At 40.0% G+C, this 19,159-nt stretch overlaps 1 protein-coding gene across 1 annotated transcript; it reads right to left on the reverse strand.

Moving 5' to 3' along the window:
* Window positions 1-199: 199 nt before the first annotated feature.
* Window positions 200-17,794, reverse strand: LOC310937925 (bone morphogenetic protein 1-like; the record flags this gene model as incomplete). Its single annotated transcript, XM_083902315.1, has 20 exons — window positions 200-334; window positions 415-665; window positions 1,282-1,495; window positions 1,580-1,707; window positions 3,878-4,003; window positions 5,173-5,353; window positions 5,458-5,621; window positions 6,195-6,320; window positions 7,315-7,510; window positions 8,485-8,630; window positions 8,766-8,881; window positions 8,965-9,074; window positions 9,460-9,575; window positions 9,693-9,817; window positions 11,565-11,670; window positions 11,741-11,919; window positions 13,717-13,834; window positions 13,955-14,101; window positions 14,262-14,372; window positions 17,500-17,794. 20 exons carry the CDS (start codon window positions 17,792-17,794, stop codon window positions 200-202), a joined length of 3,090 nt encoding a protein of 1,029 aa, XP_083758441.1.
* Window positions 17,795-19,159: the final 1,365 nt, after the last annotated feature.

A 19,159-nucleotide genomic window follows, 5' to 3' on the forward strand; every position in this document is an offset into this window, starting at 1 on the left:
ACATAATGAGGGAGAGTAAGAAAGAGGGAGAAAAAGAGAGGCTTCACTCTCTCTCCAAGCAGATGTGAATGTGAAGTATGCGTGTTGGTTTTGTGGTATCAGTCCATGCATTCAACTCCTCGTCTGGAGAAGGGTGTGTACGCCCAAATGTTAGGGGTGAAGTCTCCATTTAGGTTTTTGGGGGTTAGGTTTGAGCGAGTCACTTGCTCGCATGTAACGTGTCCTGGAACTTTGTGCTCGTGTAGCGTACGTGAAAGCCCTTCTTATTGACGCTGTCGTCTGAGTGAAACTTTAAAACAACGGCGTCTCCGGCTGAGTAGACCTCTTCTGGAACCTGGGTTGCAAAGAACAGGCGTGGTTTATATTTCATTTGTAAGATATTTAATACACATGATTGATGGTTTTTGACCTTACCCCAGAGCCACAGTATCGGCCCAGCCTCGGAGACTTGATGTCAGCGCCGTCGTACAGCTCCACGTAATCGTAGCCGCAGTCTGCCTCCTCCTCGATCTCGAACACTTGGAAGATGATCTCCACGCCGTAGCCTTTCTCCGCAGTGACCACCCACAGGCAGTCGGAGCCACCAGGATAGTTGTTATCTCCAAACTGTGCATGAGAGTAGAGATCCTTTGTCTTGACCTCGGCTTTCAGGCTTCCTCCGCATCCTAGGAAGGCACCACCACAAAATTAGAGGGTCAAACAAGAAGGGAACTCATAAAAAGTGAGGAAAGAATGCAGAGTTCTAAACAAAGCAGAAAACTAACTCATACTTGGAATGCCACATTTTTTGGCAGAGTCGTTTATTCTTTCCCTTTTTTTCAATATACACTACCGTTCAAAAGTGTGGGGTCACTGAGAAATGTCCTTATTTTTGAAGGAAAATTACTTTTTTTCAATGAATATAACATTAAATGAATCATAAATACACTCTTTACATTGTTAATGTGGTAAACGACTATTCTAGCTGCAAACGTCTAATGTTTTTGGAATATGTACATAGGTGTATAGAGGCCCATTTCCAGCAACCATCTCTGCAGTGTTCTAATGGTACATTGTGTTTGCTAATCGTGTTGGAAGACTATTGGATAGAAAACCCTTGTGCAAAAATGGTTATTTTGAATAAAAATCATAATTTCTAATCTTTTCAATGTCTTGCCAAATTTTATATTCATATTGCAACTCTTTTGGTGAATAAAAGTCTGACTTTTAATGGAAAACACAACAAAAATTGTATAAGTGACCCAAACTTTTGAACGGTAGGTAACATTTTTTTTTCCCCACCTGCACTGTATGAGACCTCAAAGCCTCTCTTCTGTACGGAATTATCTGAGAAAAAACGCAGGAACATTCTGTTGCCACTGGAAATGACCGGCGGCGGCTTCTTGGAGCCACAGAAGCGGCCAAAGCTCGGCGCGCGGGCGTCCTGTCCGTCGTAGATTTCCAGATGGTCATAAGCACACTCTAGATGAGCCTCCATGTCGATCTCATTGAAAACCTGAAAGCCGTTATGAAAAAAACTGTGATTATTCTCTCAGTGCTTTTAATTTGGATTTAAAACAAACAAAAAGGTTTGACATACAAGTTTGATTCGATGGCCCGGGGTCGTGGACAGAGACCAGGTGCAGGCCTTCTTGCTGGGATATTTGTCAGGCCAGTTGGGGCTGCTGATTACACCCGACACGCTGTTCACAACATGATCACATCCAGCTGAAAGCAAACAGAACACAAGAAGACATCAGCACAAAACAAAGAAAGCTAGTTGCTCTGTGTGTCATCGGAGGCATTTTCCCTACCCCCCCCAAAAAAAGAGAGAGAAAATCATCATACAAATAAACAAAAAACATAAACTTTTCCACATCCAAACACACTGAGGTTAGTTCCTATGGAGATTTTACACTGTGGAGGTCTCTGTGGTGACAATGTATGCAAAAATAAGGCCTTTTGAAGAGGTCTTTCTGCACCGCCAGAGACGTTTTTATACGCAGCTGCAGATGATTCTCACACGGTGACAAAGAAAACAGAATGTTATGAGTGGGATTTATGAACAAATGTAAATGTAAACTAGTGAAGCTCAGCGACTGAGAGAGGAGCCTGTGAGTATAAGGCAGTAAGTTGTAGTGTAACCAGAGGGTTGCCGGTTTGAGTCCCCACAAGGTCAAAAGGGCTGAGGTACCCCTGAGCAAGATACCCAACACTCATTCCTCCTCAGTGGCTGCAAACTGCTCCTAATTCTAGGAAGAGGATGGGTTTGATGCAGAGAAGTCATTTCCCTTCAGGGATTAATAAAAAAACATTTACAAGGAGAAGAATCATCGAACTGACTCAGTAAGACCAGAAAATCAAGAGGGACTTTTAAAACGTGTTGTCACTTTTATCATCAACACAGTTAACATCGCTGCATTCAGCAGAGTTGCTATAGAAAGTTGGGTATAGAAACCCATACAATTTGTTTGTGTTTTCCATTAAAATGAAGAGAAAATATAGTCAAGACATTGACAAGATTAGAAATAAGGATTTTTATTCCAAATAATAATTTTGCCCTTTGGTCAAAGAACCAGAAAAACTGTTTTCAACTGTGCTGAATAATAATTGCACAAGGGTTTTCAAGGGTTTTCTAATCATCCAATAACCTTCTAACACAATTAGCAAACACAATGTACCATTAGAACACTGGAAATGGGCCTCTATACACCTATGTACATATTCCATTAAAAACCAGACGTTTGCAGCTAGAATAGTCGTTTACCACATTAACAATGTATAGAGTGTATTTATGATTCATTTAATGTTATATTCATTGAAAAAAAGTGATTTTCCTTCAAAAATAAGGACATTTCTAAGTGACCCCAAACTTTTGAACGGTAATGTACGGTCCTTCAGTGATAAAGAAAACTTTAAGAAGTGTCCTCACGATCTCTTATGATCCCTATGGCAACCGTTAAACCACAGCTGACCACGCACACACACACACACATGCATCTGATTCAGGTCAGATGATTAGACGTGCACTCACACATTAGCACACAGATGCACATAATACAGGGACAAAGACACACTCACGCAGTCACCAACATACCAGCAGGTTAGTGGCACCATAGCAACAAGTTTGAATCAGTGTTTTCAACAAAACAACAAAAAGTGCCGATCTTTGCGCAATTGTTCAAGTGCTGAGGCGAACACAGGCAGGTAAAGTTGTGTCTTCAATGATCTCATCATTGTTGGCATTGTCATTTTTAACCCCAAAGTTTCTGTTAGGGCTCAACAATTTGGGTAAAATATCTCAGTTTAGGGCTGAAATGAATGATTATTTTTATTATTATTATGGATGAATCTGTCGATTATTTTATCGATGAATTGAGTTGATTGGTGTTTCCAAACCCGGGAAATGATCTTGTTTTGTCCTCAAACCAAAATAATTCAGTTTTAATGATTTCTTTGTTATATGGAGAAAAAAACCCCACAGAAAATATTCCCATTTATGAATCTGAAAAATCAGAAAGCTTGTTACAAAATAGCTGACAATTATTTCAGTAATCAATTAATAATCAATTAATCTTATAATAATAGCCCTGTTGATGGATGAAGGACTTCATATTTAACTAATTTGAAAGCAAGTATTTGTTCAGCCCAGGTTTCTATTATGTTTGAGAGAAATGACTCCAGTTTCACATCAATCAAAAACAGGTCGCTGATGTAAAAACATGTTTATCACCTTTGTTCATACAGCTTTAGCTACTTCAACGCAGCAGCTCAGTTTAGCTTCAAGTTGTGCAAAAGCCAGAGAAATCCCATCACGACGCCTTCACAAATCTAGTTGAACTGAGCCTTTCAGTCTGAGGGTCAGCAGCAGGGCCACACATACTGTACTGTACTCTACCTTCCTTGCAGTCGTGCTTGTTGTCGTGCAGCATGAAGCCGCTGCGGCACTGACAGCTGTAGCTGCCGAAGGTGTTCACGCACTCGTGCTGGCAACCTCCGTTGTCTTTGGAGCACTCGTCCAAATCTGAGGAAAATGACACAACAACCTGGGGTCAGAATTCCTCATCACAGCTTGTGGGGTTTGTCAGGATCTGCAGTTCACAAAGGATTTCTGTATTCTTCACGCACACAAAACAAGGAAAGAATCTGCTGTATGAAACAACATCGATCACACGTGAAATCACCCTTCAGGTGCTGGTTTAGTGTAAAAAAGGACAACTAAACTGAAGAATAAAGGCTGTAAGATGAGAGAAATTAATGCATACACAAATAAACAAATAAATATTTGAACAGTTAAATAAAAACATTCAATATTAAAGGTGCATTATGTAATAAATCTAAATCAACTGGCCATAAACTCCTCCTAATATGTCACAGAGACTCAGGAATAATGTTCATATAACAAACTGAACTCACCAACAACAACAGTACAGCCAAAATATTTGCATTAAAAAAAATATTTTGCAGACTGCAAATCATGTTTATGTTTTGAAATCATGTTTTGGCATGTGGCGCCACCTACCCCCGTCTACCAATCATTGCAGTCAGTAGAGTCTCAGCTGCCGAGCAACCACGGGTTGCCAGTTACGTCAGAAAACGAAACCTAAAAGACCTCGGTATTTTAAATTTGAATGTAGTAACTGTTTTTGGGCACATTCTTACATATGGTGCCCTTTAAGTGGAACAGCAAATATCAATAATCAATAATAATAAAAGTTGTCAGATAAAAGGCAGTAAAATAATACTTTCATGGGTTAAATTTAGGGACCATCCCACTTTTTTTGTGTCTGATACTGAAAATTGAGTATCTATCGATACCAATATTAGAAATTTTAAACACTGAATCATTCTCCAACTGTATCACAACTATTGTTCTCCTAAAAAGAAGAAATAAACAGTGAAAACATGACTGAGCTACAATGCAATTGCTGATTTTTATTTACTTAAAGAAGCATGAGAAATATATGGGATTTTTTGGATTGGATTTGATTTGTATCTGTCAGATATCCGATCCAGTGATTTCGACCGATCCAGTATCGGACTGATACTGGTTTCTTTGATGTGGTAAAAATGAAGACAAACACCTGAATTGTTCTCAGTGTGATTTTGCACGTCTTATACGACACCGGATCTGGACATTAGTCTGTGCCACCTGACAATCCCTCCTGTGTTCTCCCTGAATTCTTGACTCACCAGAGAAGAAGTGAGCCTTGAAGCCCTTCTTAGACACTGTGTTGTCCGACTTGAACTCAATCCTCATGTTGTTTTGCAGCGACGTGATGACTTCCGGTTTCTGCGCGCCGCAGAACTTCCCATGAAGCTTTGAGTCTGAGCTCAAGCCGCTTCGCACCTCCACGTAGTCGTATTTACACACCTGATGGTAACAAACGAGAAGATTTTAAGAAGAAGTGAAATTTGTCAGACAGACAACTTGTCGCAGAAACGTTTTCCCATTGTTGAGTGAGTTTGTGAACTTACATCATTCCCTTCAGTCTCAAACAAATCAAATACCAGAGTGATGTGGTACTGGATGGGCGCCACCAGCTGCCACACGCAGTTCTTGTTGGGTGGGTATTCTTTGGGCCAGCCTGGGGTGGTGAGCGAGCCATTCAGCATGGTAATGAAGCCACCACAGGCAGCTGCTGGTGGGGAGAAAGCAGTGATTTTAGTGGTAGGAGTTTGAAAGAAAAGCACTTGCATAACAATAAATTACGCAGCTCGCAGTGTGAATTTGCTGTTTTTGTCGAATCTTTTCGCTGCAAGATAAAAGACGAGCACCTGAATCACAACACATTAAATGGAAGAAAAGGAAATGACGTGGAATTATTTTGGAAATTGTAGTGCTGAGTAAGGTTGCAGAATAAAAAAAAAAGTGGGGAGGAGGTTGCTGCAAGGGAGTAGTGCCCTCTTGTGGTAGAAGAGGGAAATATTCAACTATGCAAAACAGATGATACTTGAGTACTTCAACTAGGGACACTTTATGGACTTAATTGTGCAATGTCAACATTTCCCAGCAGACGCTCTCAGGTTTTATTGACTCAGCCTGGTTGAGCTGTTGAATGGAACTAAGGGCTGAATGAACTCAAGTGGGAACACATGAACAAATGCTGCTCCTCTAAAGGCCTTTTTCATTTATTTATTTATTTACCCCCCCCCCCCCCCCCCTCCCCCCATTTTCATTTGACAGTATGATGATGATGTTGTTGTGCACTCACTCTCACAGCTGCGTCTGTCAGCTGCCAGCTCATACCCGGGGTCGCATGCACACCTGTAGCTGCCCAGTGTGTTCAGGCAGCGCTGCTCGCAGTGAGCGTTGTCAGGTCTGGAGCATTCGTCCATCTCTGTCAGGGAAAAAAAAGAAAAGAAAATCAGGTCACACTTTAGATTAGGAACACATATTCACCATTAACTAGGTGCTTACTAACGTGCATATAAGTAGCATACTCGCCCTTTATTAGCATTCATTAAGCACATATTAACACCTTATTCTACATAAGCTTATTCTACCACGATTACGGTTTCGAATGAAGATATTCCAACATAAGGTGTTAAAGCGGACCTAGACCGGAAGTTCCAATTAACGCTGTTTTTTAGTGTGTATATGCGTCATTACCTTGTTTACGAAGCCCTGAAGTTTCGAAACAAACAGTTCAGCCACTGCTGAGAACCCTGTGTTTTATTGTAATCTCGGGCTCAGCGAGATCTCGGGAAAAACCCGGTCCGGTTACGTAAACAGTGGTTCTCCTGAACAGCAGATCCTCCTGGTCCGGGCACAAGTCTGGGTACATTCGGTTGCGTACATTGAGCCACAGAAGAAGAAGAACGGCCGTTGTTGAGGTGTTTCACGAGCGACAGTGACTTCTGTTGTGTTTTGATAATGAGTAGCAGTGCATACACCGTTCCAGAGGGGGGAGCTGCGCCTCTGAGAGCAGGTATGCTGAATATGTCACTTCCGGGTATTGGCCAATCACAAGACAGTTGGGAAGGCTCTACGCTGGCTGGCCAATCACAACACAGTCTGTCTTCTGGGGGTGAGATTTATGTCTGAAATATCGCGGCTGAGGAGAGCGTCAGAAAAGAGAGATTTCTATCGGCTCGTTTACAGCAACTAGGAGGTTTTTGACCATAAAAACAAGTTAATGTATGTAAGTAGACCTCCACAACTCACATATGTGCAACAGGACCACTCTATGTGAGCTTTAATACATGCTTAACATTTACTAATAAATGGCTAGTACGCTATTTATATGCATGTGTGTGTTACCGAAAATCAACATTTTGAGCTCTCTCACACAAGCAATCCTGACAAAACCAAACCACAAACTGCAGACTCACCTTTAAAAAAGTTGGCTGCAAACCCGGCTTTATTGACGGATCTGTCCGACACAAATTTCAGCCAGAGGTGGTTGGAGCTGCTCTTGACGTCGTCCGGCTTGTCGTAGCCGCAGAAACGGCCGAGCAGCGGGCTGCTCTCTGAACTCCCGTCCCTCAGCTCCACGTAGTCGTAGGCACAGCTGTCGTGCTGCTCGGTCTGCAGAGGAAACAGAACACTGGGATGTTTACAAAGGGCGGATACTGGACCAGACAGGCCTGGAGTCAAACGGAGTCATGAAATACAAGAGAGTAAAAGATCAGGTGTGAAACATTAATGATGGTTTAATGATATTTGTGAAAGTTGTGTTGGTTGTCATTGTCGTATTAAGTACTTCAGGCAAAGGCCTTGCTTTACGGCGGCCGCCATTTTGGATCATGTTTCTACAGCAGCCTGAAAGGACAAACCAGGTATAGCTAGCTTTTTTTTGTGTTTTGAAGAGGAAGCTATAACTATAAAAACGAAAGACAAATGACTCAGTCTCACCATTTGTCATTAATTCGGACACACTGGATTTTTCAATGTGTAGTATATCATTTCTGCCACTAGGGGGGCTCTCAATCAAAAGGAAAACAACAACATTTTTGTCTTGTTTGATTCCTAAAAGCCTTTGTGCTCGAGTTGTTTTGATCCATTCTCAGAAAAATACACACATGGTAATACACTTGGCCAAAATTTGTCCCTAAAAAAAGAGATTTAAGTTAAGTAAATTTGAAAACACAGTCCCAATACACTTAACATCATACATTTGCTGTCTTGTTACATTTTCTCTGTTTAATGTCTCATTGGACATGAAGAATGTGATGGAAATCGCTTCAAAGACAACATACAAATCTGACTTTGATCATTATCATCATACAGTTGCACTGGCTAATTACTGTAGTAACAAATACTTCTTCACTCTTGTGTTTCATAGAGCTTTACCCAAAAGTTATAGCAGGTAAAATGTGGATGACTTCATTAAAAGGTGACCAAGATTTTGGCTAATGCAAGTCCACTACTCAACAAAATAGGGTATATAATATTAATCTAATCATTGTGGGGTATTTGAATGCAGAAATAATCCACAAATATGCTTGTATTACACTTTATTACTCTTCATATTTACTGTTCCAGTAAAAAGAACATTTTACCTCAAATGACTGAAACGAGAGGCCGACATTGAAACCCTCTTCCACTGTGATTTTCCACACACACACTTTGTTGGACTGGTAGTCATCAGGGTAATTGGGAGACTGGATCTGGCCGCTGTCTCGCTTCACCTCTCCCCCACATATGGCTTCACAGAAGGTGAGAAATGACATTAAACGGCAGTTTGTTTCATCATGACTCACTGTCTTTGCTTTATTCAACTATTATGCGGTGGAATCAAATAAAAATCCTGGATGAAAGTAGTTAGTATTACTGTATATACCTTCATAAACAGCTGAAAAGCCTTTGCCCACCCAGCTGCTGCTGCTTCTGAACTCAATCCACAGTTGACTGTCAGTCGAGACGACTGAATCAGGAAGTGTGTCGCCACAGAAACGACTTGCAAATGGACACAAAAAGAGTGCATACACACGGGTATGAGACAAGGACACAGAGAGGTGGAGCGTCGTTACCATGACTACTGGCGACCTTTTAACGGAGCTTTTCTCCAGAACCCGTCTCGCACCTCCACGTGGTCGTACCAGCACAGGTGACTCCTGAAGAGGTCCATGGACGTGAAGTTCAGCGCAATCTGAGGGAAATGGTTACATCGCATGGCATCGGTAAAATGTTTTGCATGAATAAACTTGAATCTGACAGTAACCAGCTTTATTTGCATGTACATTCTGCAAACTGGAAGAATATATTCCACAAATGAATTGTCACATTAATGTCATTAACAATTCAAGTGGTGCCTTGGTGGTTTTTGGCCTTATGGAATAAAGTTGTAATGAGATGAGATGTGAGTTAGTTGTTTGTTGTTTCTGTTTCTTGCACACATTTAATAGTATTTAATTGTCTTTATTTCCTTACCGTATGTCTACTTTTCTAGCTGTTGTGTTTGTGTGCTGCTGTAATACTGCAAATTTCCCCATGTGGGACAAATAAAGGATCATCTTATCTTAGTCTTTGCTCACCTTCTCTCCCGGAGTGACAGAAATCCTCCACACACAGTGAGCGTAAGCCGAGTAACCGTTGGGGAAACCAGGAGAGGAAAGGTTTCCAGCACTCTCCTGCAGGGTATCCCCACACTCTGTCAAATCATCACACCGTAAGAAAACACAACAATTGCTAGAAAATGGTCACCTCCAGAAACATTAAATGCAAATCCCAGGGATAAAAACAAAAAAAAGAATCAAATGTGTCTTACTTGCACATTTGTAGAGTTTGCGGGCCTGAGCAATGTCCCCTTTACTGAGCCTGGTCCTCTGTCCAATAGATGGCCTGGCTCCACTGACTTCGTAACGTGGCAAGATTGTGTCTAAGAAGATCCCTCTGGTTTGGACAAATCACAGACACGACATACGCGATGCAATCTCAGACGCAGACGAACAAAGCCTGACGTGGATCAACATCCTCTGACAGCGATGATGTGCAAAACGAAAATGTGTTTTTTAAAAGGTCAAATTGGAAAGACTGATGAGCACCTTGATACTTTATTGATTCTGATAATCTCTCTCTAGAGTGTGGAGCTGACTCTTGCACAGTTCCCATGGCGATGCACCCATGAATGACAGCCATGTGTAAACACAGTGCCCTGAATGGGGCCTTTTGCCGGTGCCAGCCGGCTTAGTGGAGCCAACAGCCGAATGCCAGAGAAAAAGGCCACTCCAGCCCAAATTGTTCAACAAAGCCTGAACTGCCAGGCCTTTATCTAGCTTGGCTTGCCTCCATGACCTACACCAGCAAAGCAGTGATCGAGGTTAAAAAAAAAAAAAAAAAACAAAGCTCAGGGAGAAACAACGGGACAACAACATGCACGACACAGTCGTGAAAAGGAGACATGTGAAACTCAGGAGACGACTGAGGTTTCCTACGGAGCTGAGTAAAGGGACACACGGTGGATCAGTGGCTTAGTTTTATGCACCGTGATATTAGCTGCATAAAATACTGTAAAAAAAATGCATTTCAAGAACTTTTGGTAACACTTTAGATGAGGGAACACATATTCACCATTAACTAGGTGCTTACTAACAAAGTAGCAAACTAGCTCTTTATTAGTAATCATTAAGCACTTTCTTTACTTTCTTTACTGTTAAATCCACCTGTCTGCATATGCAACTTCATCCATTTATGCCACTAAATCCTACACACTGGTCCAATCCTGGGAAGGGCTGAGGGCTAAGTTGCCCACGAGCAAGGCGTCTAACCGCCTCATTGCTCCCCAGGTGTACATAAGTAGCCTGGTTTGTGTGTGTTCACTAATGCAGAGGTCAAATTCACAATCATTAATTTTGTGTGAGGGCAAGAATGACCTTCTAATTTTAATTCAAATAGGTTTAGGTTGTTGCCTTGCATCAAGAAGGGCACTGGTTCGGATCCCGGATTGATCGATGGCCCTTTCTGTGTGGAGTTTGCACGTTCTCCCTATGTTCGTAGGCACACATCTGTGCACAAAATAAACGTTTTTTTCTTTTATTTTTGTTACTAAAAAAGAGCCAAGTGAACTTTGACTTATTTAAAAAATTTCAGAGATTCAATCCGATTTGAAAAATAAAACTAACTTGTGTGGTGTGTGAAAATTGAAAAAAGAAAACACCTTTTCATCAGATAACCTATAGGTTGTGCTGAAAAAAAGCATACAAGACACTCTATATTGCACATTCTTATATTTCAAGTTTTAACATACACTACTGTTTAAAAGTTTGGGGTCAACTGTAAAAAGAAATTGTGTTTTCCATTAAAAGTCACACTTATATTCATCAAAAGAGTTGCAAAATGAATAGAAAATAGATTAGAAATAATGATTTTTATTCAAAATAATAATTTTTCTTGCGTCAAAGAACCAGTAAAACTGTTATATTCATTGAAAAAAGTGCTTTTCCTTCAAAAATAAGGATATTTCTAAGTGACCTCAAACTTTTGAACAGTGGTGTAGTAATAGGAAAAAAGCAGCTAAACACTCTGTGTTCTAAAGGTTAAAATGGCATAATGAGTGTGAGTCAGGGTAGAAAGAAAAAAAATTTGAAGACATAAAAGTGACAAAATCCTCAACCCAACTGAAAAATGCTCACACACCAACCTGGAAAATGTATTCCTGGCGTAATGCATGATGCTCCCAAAGTCGTACACTTCCCCGAGTGAGTCAACCTCGCCCGGTTCCATCTTCAGGAAGTTATACTCCTGTCCTGCTCACAAACACACAGTCACTGGAGTAAATGTAAAAACACAGTGTACATGTGCACACAGTCACAGTACCTGGCTGGATGTTGTCTCTGATGATCCTGACATGCTCGTCGCGGTCCGGACGCGTGTGCTCGTGCCAGAAACCGATCACGTGGCCGAGTTCGTGGACCACGATGCCAAACTTGTCGCAGTTCTTTCCAATGGAGATGGCCTGAGGGCCACCACCCCTCCTGCCCACGTAGGAGCAACACCTGCAGGGGGCGACACTGTTCAGGGCCACACCCTGCAGCACCTGCAGAGCAAACGTACGACTCCTTCCGACTTGTGAATATTAGGAGTGTTTACAAATCGAAGCTACTTTTCACTAGATTGCTAGAGATAGATTTTCCAGATACATTTACTCTGTTTATCCCTCTCCTGTTTTTACAATCCTCTTGAAACTTGCACGTTACATTATAAAACATTATTATAGACAGATGTTTGGGTCATCTGATGAGCAATAACCTATTAAACATCAAACATTTTCCAATCCCTATAGAAATAGATCACGCACAGATTCCAAATCAAAGCAAACCAAAACATCTGTTTATGCTGGTTTTAATTGATGATTATACTTTGAATTAATAATTGAAAGACCTTATTTCATCAGCTTGTTTTTTCACACGACTTACTGACTCCAGATCAAGGCCAAATTGTATTACGACTCAAACAAATAGGACAGATTCCGTGTGTTTTCAAAGGCTTCTGGTTCATGTAACAAAGTCCAACGTTGGCCTTGTCACTGTGAGAAAAAAAACCTTTGGAATACACAAAATGCTTTGATCCATTGATGACAAGATTTCAAGCAGATATTCTGATAAAATATGTAAAGTAAATATGAGGCAACTTAAAGTGTGGTTTGGGATGGGGGTCATCTTATAAGCAGAAGGTCAGAGGTCAGAGATCCCTGCATCCTTTAGTCTACATTTCATACTGCATTACTACACTCTTAGAAATAAGGGTTCCAAAAGGGTCCTTCTACAAGGGCTGAGGTTCTATCTGGAACCATTTGCTTCGGGTTTTTCAAGGGTTCTTGGTAACACTAATGGTTCCAGTAAGAACCATTTTATTCCAGAGAACCCTTTTAAAACCCCTTTCCCGAATAAAGGGTTTTAAAAGGGTTCTTGGTGGAACCCTCCAAAAGGGTAGGTTCTACCTGGAGCCAAAAAGGGTTCTCCTATGAGGACAAGCCGAAGAACCTTATATGGTTTTACTGAACACTTTTATTTCTAAGATTGTACACAGAGGTGGAAAAAGTACTCAAATATTGTACTCAAGTACAAGTACCAATACTTTGATGAAATATTACTCAAGTAGAAGTAAAAGTAGTCATCTGAAAATGTACTCAAGTAGAAGTAAAAAGTAGTTCATTTGAAATGTACTTTAAGTAAAAGTTACTTAGTTACTTTGCGTGGGGTGTGAGGATAGTAGAAATATGACAAGGGGTCAGAAATCCAAATCTATTTTGTAGCTCACGCGCCAGGCGCACACAGGATATTACGTCACTTTTGTTCACGCGCCAGTGCTGGTGCTAATCACATCATCATTGGTCTGGTTCTGGTGCATATTTTCCCCCTGTTGGTCTTCATTGTGCTGAATTTTTATTTTATTCAGTAAAAGTAGGATTTATAAAGTAACTAAGTACAATACTTGAGTCAGTATGTACTCAAGTAAAATACAAAATCCTGATTTTAAATTGTACTTAAAAAATACAAAATACACAAAAAAACTATTCAATACAGTAACTTGAGTAAATGTATTTAGTTACTTTCCACCTCTGATTGTACACTACATAATGAAAACCTGTGTCAGCAGTGTGTGAATCCAACACTGGATAATAGATGTGCTGCGTGAATGTGGGTGTGGATGACAAAACTCTAGTGCAAAGCACTTTCAGTTGCTATCAACACTTTAAAAATGTCACCCCATTAATATTTGATTTGTTACAGTGCGTACATAACTAAACGGAAACCGTTTCTCTGAGAACGGTCGAGGAGCTTCCAACTCACCCACACGGCCTGTACGTGAAAACAATGTAGCTTTCTTCAGTCGTCCTCTCGGTGAACGTTACGCACGTGTGTTTCTCCCAGTGACGCATGGCCTGACGGAAAATGGCTCGCTGACTGCCTGTAAGGAAACTCTGAATTGCTGAATCTTACAGCTCCAGGATTCTGGAAACCACACATCATAACAGACACATTCTGGCTGTTCAGCACAGCAGAATATAACACATCTCACACATCTCACCACTGAAATTGCCGTTGATTGCGTACGGTATGATGCCATCGGGCCACACGCGCTCAGGTCTGGAGGTGGCCGCTCTCCTCAGGCGATGAAGAACCATCTTGGCCGCTCTTTTACTTCTGATAGTCTCGTTTGAGGTGGAAATGTTCACTGTAATAATAGGGGACATTATTCATTGATTAGCTCTGTCTGATCTCCAAAAAAAAAAAAAAAAAAAAAACAGGAGAAGAAGTTCAAAGTATACTTTGAAGAGTAGGAGTCAGTCAGTCAGAATATTCACTGATAATTAAACTCACTCTTGCTTTGATACCTGAGTCTGTTTGGTTGCTGCGGGCTGCGGGCTCTTCACCATCGCTGCCGCGGAAATCTTGAAACATGCGGATGTCGTCTTCGTCCAGAGCAATGTCTCCCAGAAAGGCAGCTGAGGCAGGGACACACAGAGACACTGTGAACTGGAATGCAGTGTTAATAATAATATTTGTTGTGAGGGAACACACATTCACCATTAACTAGGTGCTTACTAACATATATAAGTCACATACTAGCCCTTTATTAGTCATTTCTAAGCATGTATTAACACCTTATTATACATAACCTTATTCTATTTTTCCTACATATGGTGTTACATGCATAATATTAACTGATAAAGGGCTAGTATGCGATTTATACGCATGTTAGGAAGCACCTAGTTAATGGAGAATATGTGTTCACTAATCTAAAGTGTTACCGATTATATTTATTGTTATCTGTGGATTTTCAAATGTACTGTTTTACAAAACAACAACAACAACAAATGGACAAATAGTAAAGCACATGATTATTTCTTGATTAAGATGTCAAATTATAGTTATTTACTTGGATTTCTGAATAGAAGTTTTTTGTGGTTGTGTTGCTGGTTGAATCTTATGCTTGATTAATGTCTAACTTCTCAGAGATGCACAGTGAGTACGGCTCACATTAGGAGATAAAAAGGTAAATTCAGTTTGTTATTTGCCTAAAAATGTCCTGTTTTTTTATGACAGGTGGCCTAATAAATGTATATGAATTATATTATGAAAAATACTATAATTTACATGTCTTCTCAATTGGTTTATGAGAGAATCAGCTTGGCTTGAGACGGAAGCGAAAATGTTGGACTTGATAGCAAAACTAGCCTAAAAGCACCAAGATAATTCCATTCATCATATGAAATAATCTATTATCGAGGTGCTGACGGGTAGATTATATATATATATATAAAAAAATTTGGTCAGAGCCAGAAAAGCTCTTTCTCTGATTCCAGACTTTATGCTACATTAGGCTCCATGTCTACAGGATGTACATTTTTAATTTAATGCACAGAAATGACAGTCCAAGCTCAGTGTTTCAGTCGATGAAGGATTGTCAGTTATCAAACTCAAAGTGTTCCACCGTGGCTGTCAAACACAACGTTATTCTGCAGGCACCTGAACACAGACTACACCACACTCTGAGGATGGTGCAGTGGATTATGATACAGGACCGATGGACAGGACCATGTGATGATGACATACTGTACAAATCAGCATTTTCACGCACAATGGCTGCCTCGTTGCCACGGGGGATTTTTTTTTTGACGATGTTTGCAAAACATGTGCCACAAGCTTCATTATCAACAAACACGAAGTGATGTTGATTTGACACAGTATTTTATCTTTTTATACAGTTGAGTAAGTAAGGTCAGTGTTATTACTGGATAGGACCAAAGGAAATACATTTACAGGCCTGATGAGATGAAATAAAACAGCTATACTGCAAGAACTAAACAATTAAATTGTATTGGAATTGGAACTTAGAGGTCAATAGTTCCTGATTGTTTTATCTTTTCGACGATTGCATCAAATGCCAAGTAAATTGTAATGAAAATGATAATAACATCAGAATTAGAAATAGATTTTTTTTTATTAACAAACACAGTGACTGAGCACAAGATTCACAACACTCAACAAAAAAAGGACGCATTTTAAGGGACTTAAGGGGCTTCAGGCTAAAGGGACCTGAGCAGGTCTTAAACTGATTGATGTTATTGATCGAGTGAAAAGAAATCAATAATGCCACAAGCTCAAATGAAAGGAGAAGACCCTGCAGTCCTTCCTGAATTACAAAGTCGATAAGTTTTTTTCTGTGTTCTTTCACGACACATTATACACTTGTTTGCAGTTGTGGTGCAAGATGGCTTCATAACACAATACATTGCTTATTATAACAATACAAACCCCAGAATGATTATACTCTAATACAAACACACATATGTGCATATTAAACGCCTATAAATGTCACACACTGGACCTTAAAAAACATCTGATACTACACTACTGCAAAGCCAACCTGCTCACTGCACTCACTCCTATGAAATCTCTCATTTAGCCTGATGATGTAATGATAGCCTGAAGGTCCAAATAATAACAATAAAAAAAGACCCCGTGTCAGCCTTGGAAGTGCATTCACTCATGCAAAGGGTGACTGTAAATGACTGTCACCCTCGCAGTGTGCACCCCCATGCCCCGAAGCCAAAAGGGACTTCAGTGGCGTTGGGCCAGGTTCGGCCCTCGCTGGCACGGACTCAATGACCTCCGGTCTCCAGGCGACTGCCTCAGTGAAGAAGAACGGTGTGTTTTGGAAGTTACAGAAGTCACCAGTGGAAAAAAAAAAAGAAAAGAAAAGAAAGAAGAGGAACCTCAATCAGCTGGAGGCCCCTGTGATAACCAGAGTTACCTTCAGTATGTTTTATGACGGGAGAACGAGAGTCTTGCAATTTCCTCTTCTTTTTCTCCACTTAAGACACAACTAATCAGAGTTTTTGGGTTTTCATTCACTGCGATATTTCATAATGCATTATTTAAATCTTCAAAAGTACTAAAAGTTTCTACAACATTTTTAATCAGCAGTGAAATCGAACAAAGTACTTATAGAATGGAGAATTTTGTGGAACAAATATTTCTAAAATATTCATGAATTAATGAATAAGTCACACAAAAAATACAGCTGAGATGGAGGTGTTCAACAATCTCAGCATCATATTTAGCTAAACCAACTGAAATGTGTGACAAACAGTTAATATTATTTTAACAATATACAGTCTCATTTTGCTGCTACTGCACTTGTACTTGTAAAATGTCAAATTGTCAGTTTTTCCATTTGTAATGTACCTGTTTGGATTATTTAACTAAGAATTAACAGATCAAAATGAAAAAAGAATTACAAATTAAGTACAACCTGGGTTCACTAAGAAGGTTTCATCCACCAATTCAGACAAAGATTATTTATTTATTAGTGGTCTATTTTATAATGGAGTGCAATTAACAATGCCAATAAAGGCAATTCTGACAATGGTTTTAAATGAAATATCTTATATGATTCTGCTTATTCTGATATTTGTCTTCCATAAAACTATTACTTTTGACTTGATTATCAATAACATGAGTATTTTCTTTGTTATTAACACGCATTTAACATGAGAAAAACGGCTAAAATTAGCAGTAAAACATAACCAATAAAGGAATAAAAACAGAGGTTAAAATGCACTGTACCAGCTTTACATGGATCCTTGTAGTCGATGTCATCCCCGAGGTCCAGGACACGAGTGTCCACAAAGTCCCACTGAGCCTCGAGAGACACAAACAGAGAGGAGAGCACGAGGACAAGGGACGGAGCACGGACCTCCATCACTTCTGATCGCAGTAATGTCAAAGAGGTGAAGATGGTGGTGGTGGTGGCAGTTAAAGCCCGAGGAGGAGGAGGAGGAGGAGGAGGAGAAATAAGTTCCTGGAACACAGAGCACGGGCTTTTGTGAACTGCTTCTGCTGCAGTGATGCACTCTGACATACAGCAGAGAGAGAGAGAGACACACACACACACAGTTAGAGAGAGAGAGAGAGAGAGAGAGTTCACACACACACATCCATGCAGCCCACACACACCAAGGTGACATACTTTATTTCATGCTTTCTTTCATTTTAAATAAGTGTTTTTGTGTTTGTTTGTTTTAAATCTACTTACAGAGTTTTGATCTCCTGCCATGCGATGATGATAAATGTCCAATGCGAAACATTTCCCAAAGTTATACTATACAGAATTTGAAATAATAAATAATAAGGATGAAGAACAGCAATTTAATCCAGGACGTGGATGGAAATGGTCATGTTTGAAGCCAGATGTTTTCTTGTGTTGTAGTGAGAACACTACATAATTATACGTAATAAGAATAGGCTACAGGAACATATATGTTTATACTTCTGCCTACTCCTTTTCACATGTAACGACCAACAGTATGTAAAAGCTCTTTAGAATTATATTTTTAATGCTAAAATAGAATAATTACTGTTCACCACACATTTTAAGATGTCAAATTATAGTTATTTATTTGCATTCCAGAACAGGAATTATTAAACCGTGTCCCTCATAACTAATAATCAATGCAGGCTGAGCGGACACATGCTTGAATTTCATTTAAAAAAAGAGTGTTCTCTCAGTGTGTGTGAGAGAAATTAAAACTTTCTCTCTCCACTGCTCCCACGAGCTCTTCTGCAGAGGCCACACTGCAACCAGAAGAATGTGAACTGCTGCTTTTTGTTTGCACCCTTTAATTAGGCGAAGCCTTAACGTGATGAATCACGAAGCACAGTGACACCATGTATACAGTGATAGTCAAAGATTTAGTCTCAGAGAAACAGGAATGTCCCCATGGTTTATTTTGTTTTTTTTCGAGTCAGTTTAATTTATTTTTGTGATATTGTGTGATCTGATTGTGATATCATATGTCAGAGGTTTTAAACTCAATCAATTTCACGAGGCCCTCCACTTCATATAAAGTCAGCTTTTTGTACTTATTCAATTTGTGTCACGAACACATATTTTATTGTAAACTATTTATCATTCCATACCAAAATAAACACTTTTACTTTGAAATTATGTGAAATGTCACCAATAATATAATGATTGTTATGTATTATGCTGTTTTTTTCCACAAAAATATGGACTTTTTTTCCACTTCATCTGTCCCTCCTGACCAGAACAGACACTCAGTGGCCCCCAGGTTCGAGACCTCTTCATATGTTGTCTCAGCAGTTCAATATAAAGGTTCAGTGTGAACGACTCAGTGACATCTACTGGTGAGACTGCAGAATGCAACAAACCCTCCCTTTCACATGCACACCATGGATCTGCAGAGGCCTTTACACACCATAAAGC

The sequence above is a fragment of the Microchirus variegatus genome, assembly GCF_963457635.1.
Source record: "Microchirus variegatus genome assembly, chromosome: 16".
Taxonomy (NCBI): domain Eukaryota; kingdom Metazoa; phylum Chordata; class Actinopteri; order Pleuronectiformes; family Soleidae; genus Microchirus; species Microchirus variegatus.